We start from the raw sequence: 5,415 nt of genomic DNA on the forward strand, positions 1-5,415 counted from the left end.
TCCCTTTCCTTGTTTCCTTTCCAAAGATTATGCGTGGGAAAATGAGTGCCAGTTGTTCCCCTATCGTTTTCGTTTCCTACCCTTCACAAATACTTAAGTGGGCTGAAAAAAAAGCCCATAAATCTGGCATAAAAGGGACGGTAGAGATTCATTTCAAAGAATCCAAAAACTTGGGAACGCATCTACAACGCTAATGTACATCTAATATTTGAGTCAATCTAGGCACTTTTCTGCAAAAGTGGTTGTCCCTGTATGTAAAAATAGTACTTCTGAGCGTTATCTTTTTTTATGATGATTGACTGATGTGTTAACAGATGTTCAACACAACAAATTAAAATTTTAATCAACAGGACTAATATTGACAGGCACAACCGGGGTGCCGCCGGTCGAGATCCAAGGTCCTGCCCGTAGACTTTTACAGGCTAACCGGCAACATACGGTTCCCGGTTCCACACGTGCGATCCCATTGCTTATTGGTGAGGCAAAAAGGTAAAGCACTGGGCAAGGCCTTTTTGGTTTAGAGGGTGGGTAATTTGTTTCTTCGTTATTTGCTTTTGCCGTTCGATATTGCTAAGGGCCGTTGAGGAAATAGATGAGGATCCGCAGGCGTTTTTCCTCCATTTCTTCTGATAAAGCAGTCGCTTCTACTTGTACTGAAAGGGAGGAGGAGGAGCGGTGGAGGGGAGAGGAGTTTCTTCTGCCTCTCGCAGCGGCGGTGGTGGAAGTTGGAGGAGGAGGAGGAGGAGGAGGAGGAGAAGGAGGAGATGATGGAATTGGTGGGATTCACACCCGCCGCCCGCACAGCTGGAGGAATGTGCTTTTTCAATGCAACACACCAGACGAGGCAGTGCAGGTAGGTCTAAAACTCAGATCTTGTCTGTCTTTTCATAAAATTAGAATTATGAGATCTCTACAATCTATTTATTTATACACTTGTTGTTTCTGGATTCGATTGTATGGACAATTTTTATAAAATGTTTGTGCAGTTCCTCTTAGATTAGGCTACTAGGCCCTCCATTGTTGCATTGGATGGGAGAAATGGGAGGTTAGATAGGGCGTAAGGATAAAGCGGCGGGATAAGAAATGGGTACAAAAATAATCATGGATTATGTGCATGGCATGGAGGCGTTGTGGCAGAAGCACGGATTATTTCTCTTGTGCACACCGTCAAAGTACATTTGTGCCTGCCTGCCTGCCTTGTTACAAATGTCGTCCATGAGGATTACGGAATTTGGGAGTCGGGATATTATACCGAGTCGTATGTAGATGTTATCCTTGAATGGATTTCTGCCTTTCGGTCACTGCAGGTGCGAATTTTTCTGTGGGTGTCTAAAAAATGTAGGGATTGTGAGCCGACAAGAAATATGCTTGTGGGTTTACATTAGAATAATCATAGGCCCGAGCGATTTCGTTGCAAACATCCTCGCTACAGTTCTCATCTTTATTCTCTCTTATCTAATCCCATCTTCTTTAGAAGCCCAACAAACATAGTAGGTTCGAGCGTATGGTAGATTTTAGTTCTAACTGATTCATGAAAAGTGCAACTCAGAAGTCTGGGTTCTAATTGATCTATGAAAAGTTTAATATTTTGTAACGTAACCAAAATGATTTGAAATACTCCTTCTAGATCAATTTGGAAGAAAAGCCTATTACAGGTTTTAGTCATAACTGATCCATGAAAAGCTATCGCAGAAGTTTGAGTTCTAATTGATTCATAAACATTTTGTAGTGTAATTAGAATTGTTTAAATTGTGTCCTTCAGATCAGTCTGAAAAAAAAGCGCATCCAAGATTTGAGTCCTAATTGATTCATGAAAAGTGTATCCAAAAAGTTTGAGTTCTAATTGATCTCTAAAAAGTTCAAGATGTTGTAGCATAATATCCAAGATTTGAGTCCTAATTGATTCATGAAAAGTACATCGAAGAAATTTGCGTTTTTAAGTGATCTGAAAAGTTCAACATTTTGTAACATAATATTCAAGATTTGAGTCTTATTTGATTCATCAAAAGTGTATCGAAAAAGTTTGAATTTTAAGTGATCTCTGAAAAATTCAACATTTTGTAGTATAACAAGAATGGTTTGAAATGCACCTTTTAAACCAATCAGAAAATTGCATAACAGATTTGAGTCCTAATTGATCTTAACAAAAATTTGAGTCCTAATTGATCCATGAAAATAGGCCCTTGAGCCCAGTCCAAAACCCTGACAGTGAATCCCCACGAAACAATAGAGGCATCTGCGTCTTCCAAGGGCATCTGAAAGCTTTAGGGGCGTGAAATACTTTCTCATTTCTTCTCAACCAGAAATGGGGAATAGAGAAATAGATTCCAGTGCACTCTAAAACACCTTGGGCCTTGTGTTGCGTTGTGCAGGTACGTGGGGGAGGCGACAAACCAAATTACGGATGGAATGGGATTATAAGGTAGTCCCCACACCGTTTCCGTTTATTTATTTATTCCATACCAACAAACAGACCGATGATCAAGCACATTAGTCCGATTAATCGAATCCAAAGTTATCTTTCAGAAATCTGATATATGTTTGTGAATTTCTTCCTGGTAGAGGAAATCCAGAGGATAATCTCGGGCTTCTCCCAAGCGAAGGTATTTCTCTTCGTTTTAATCAAATCTCAGTTAAGCCCGGCCACTCGAAACCCGATATATTGAATGCATGCTGTAAAATCTTAGTTTCAGCTTGTGTTCTTGAGCAGGAAGCAGCGTCGAGCAAGAGATCACGCAGCTGGAATTGCCAAGATCCGGTGGGTCTGAAAAATGTTTAATGTGGGAGAAGAAAAAGAGTACGATCACGAAGAACACAAGCAAGCTGGAGTGCATTACAAAATGTCATGTCATAAGGCACATTAATGCAAGTGCAAAGGAGGAACGAAAGACAAAATGCAAAGCCCGTGGTGATGATGATAATGAGGAGAGGTATATGCATACAGGATCTCAGTGTAGGAGGAGGAATGGAAGGGGGTGGAGGTGCTCTCAGAGAACTCTTGTTGGGTATCATCTATGTGAACATCATCTTGGAAAGGGCAGATTGAAGAGCATTAACAGCACCATCATCAAGGGTGGTGGAAGTGGAATTTCAGTTTCAGTGAACAACAAAGGCACCAAATTCAAAGAATTGCACCTTATCCACGCTACTGCTGCTGTGTTTCAAAACGTCGAACCAGAAAAACATACACAGTTTAAAACAGAAGCGTGAAAAATTCATACCAATGGATACCCCAAAAGCTTAAGTTGATGTACAATAACTGCTGTAGTACTCAGTAGGAATTGAAAGCTGTTCTCATAAGTATAGGCTAACAGGTGTAGCTGTTTCTCCGTGCATCCCTTGAAAAATAATTCAATAATTTCCATGCACGTACTTTCAGCATTGAATATATAAAAAATTCTCTTTCAAGAAGTCAAGTTTTCTGTAAATTTTTGTAAAGATCTTTCTATTTATCATTAAATGCTGGTTGATTATTTGTCGTTGATGCTGGAACTTTTCTATATAATGAATTGTATTAGGTAAGCAGATGCCAGAATTCAATTTTAGAAAATGTCCATAAGAATCCTTCAATGCATTATAAAATTATGTTATGGATGAAGGAATTTTAAAGTAGATGTTAGTATTTAATTTACTTTTATTGAAAAAAAAATAGATGTTAGTATTTAAAAGATTGTTTCTGAAATCAATTGTATTTGTTCTTATATTGATAATCTATGGTAGATAATAATTTATTATATAAAAACAGAGAATCGTTGAATATATGATCCAATACATTCAAATAAAAACATAAATAATTGATTACAGAAACAATCTTTTGAATACCAGATAAATTGTAGAAACTGATGCCAACAACATATGCCAGCATCGTTTCTCTCAGTATTTATGTGTAGAATAAAATGCGAATGAAACAAGTAGTCAATCAGTGATGGAACAACTGGTGGAGCACCTAAATTGAAATAAAATATAGTTTAAATATCTGTTACACCGATGCGATGAAGGATGATAGGAATATATTTAAAGAAATTATTAACTATTAAAAAATACGTCGGTTGAATTGCAGGTTAAACGCTGGAAGCACTGTATGCCGCGCCCTTTTACTATAAACTGTAATAGGACCGTTCGTCATGTCACGATTCTGTAAAGACGGTTTATTCTCATTTTAAAATATAACTGAAACTCTTAAAAAATTAGAAAAAGACAACATGTGACTTATTAAATTTTAAAAATATAAAGATTAATATATATTTTCATTAAATACATTTGATTCTTTTTATGATCATTGGTTTACATGTTATAGGCCTGGTAAATAAAAGAAAAAATCATAAATTAAACAAAATAAAAGGTATTATTATTGTAGGGAAAATAAATGAACCTAAGTTCTTCACATATATATCTAGTGTATAATCAAATGGTAAAATAATTAAACACAAACTTATTGTCAGATCTTTTTGCCAATGGTTAATATTTCCTACAAAGTTCATTGAAGATCTTTCCAGCTTTTGAGGTTTGTTATAAATCAGAAGAGAGGCTCCTTTATTACACTTTAAGCTTTTTTACACTTGATTGAGATGGTTCTATGGAGATCTTAGGAGGGTATGTGGTGAACAATGTGAATGCCTTCTAAATAGTATATTAATGTGAGTTCATCTGAAACTATTTGAAAGATTGATGTAATCAAAAGATTTAAGAATTAAGAAACTTTAATCAATTCTTTTGAAACTTGTCCAACTCAAAATTGGGCTCTTGAAACACAAAGACAAAACCCTAATCCACTTGTCACTAGTCCTCATCATGTTAATTTAGTTTCTAAAACATTAAGTGATCTCTTAATTATATAAATAGTAATATTCATATTTTGATGTCTAGGGACATGTAGAATAAATATGTAACAAGAATTTCTTTTACCTTTAAACAAGTTGTGAATGAATAAACGAAGATGATTTATAGTTTATGAGGTTTGTCATTTTCGATGTGTAAAGTGTGAATTATAGTTTATGAAGTTTGTCATTTTTTATGTGTAAAGTGTGTATGTGATTAGATAAATTCTAGATTGGTACCTTGTGTTCTATTGCAATAGAGTCATGAGTGGGCTACTCAAAGAAATAACATATGCTACTCGTGGTTTTAAAAATATTTAACAGCCTATGGTTTTTTCTTGCAAAGTTCAATTCCTTGAATGCATGTTCATTTACTAAAGTATAAATCATTCTTAGTTAACCTTCACACATATTAAAGTTGGCATGTAAATTCGTTTTTTTAATCCAACATTGATTAAATAGTTGATGATGAATACCTCACCTTACTAAAACAATTGGACTTATGATAGTTGGCCTCTTGACATGTGTTCGTCATGTAGTTGATCAACTCATACTTTCTATTTTTAGAAAGTTTTATGAATAGGATTCAACAACATGG

At 35.7% G+C, this 5,415-nt stretch overlaps 1 protein-coding gene across 1 annotated transcript; it reads left to right on the forward strand.

Annotated features, from left to right (window-relative positions):
• Positions 1-521: 521 nt before the first annotated feature.
• On the forward strand, positions 522-3,479 carry LOC131068670 (uncharacterized). The gene is made up of 4 exons (XM_058003907.2): positions 522-853; positions 2,373-2,422; positions 2,563-2,603; positions 2,711-3,479. Exons 1-4 carry the CDS (start codon positions 593-595, stop codon positions 3,208-3,210), a joined length of 852 nt encoding a protein of 283 aa, XP_057859890.2. The 5' UTR covers positions 522-592; the 3' UTR covers positions 3,211-3,479.
• The last annotated feature ends 1,936 nt before the right edge of the window (positions 3,480-5,415 follow it).

Source organism: Cryptomeria japonica, chromosome 6, assembly GCF_030272615.1.
Source record: "Cryptomeria japonica chromosome 6, Sugi_1.0, whole genome shotgun sequence".
Lineage (NCBI taxonomy): Eukaryota > Viridiplantae > Streptophyta > Pinopsida > Cupressales > Cupressaceae > Cryptomeria > Cryptomeria japonica.

Coding starts and splice junctions, on each gene's coding strand:
- LOC131068670 (XM_058003907.2), top strand. CDS start 593: ATGAGGATCCGCAGGCGTTTTTCCTCCATTTCTTCTGATAAAGCAGTC. Junction 854..2,372: donor CACCAGACGAGGCAGTGCAG/GTAGGTCTAAAA, acceptor TGCGTTGTGCAG/GTACGTGGGGGAGGCGACAA. Junction 2,423..2,562: donor GGATGGAATGGGATTATAAG/GTAGTCCCCACA, acceptor TCTTCCTGGTAG/AGGAAATCCAGAGGATAATC.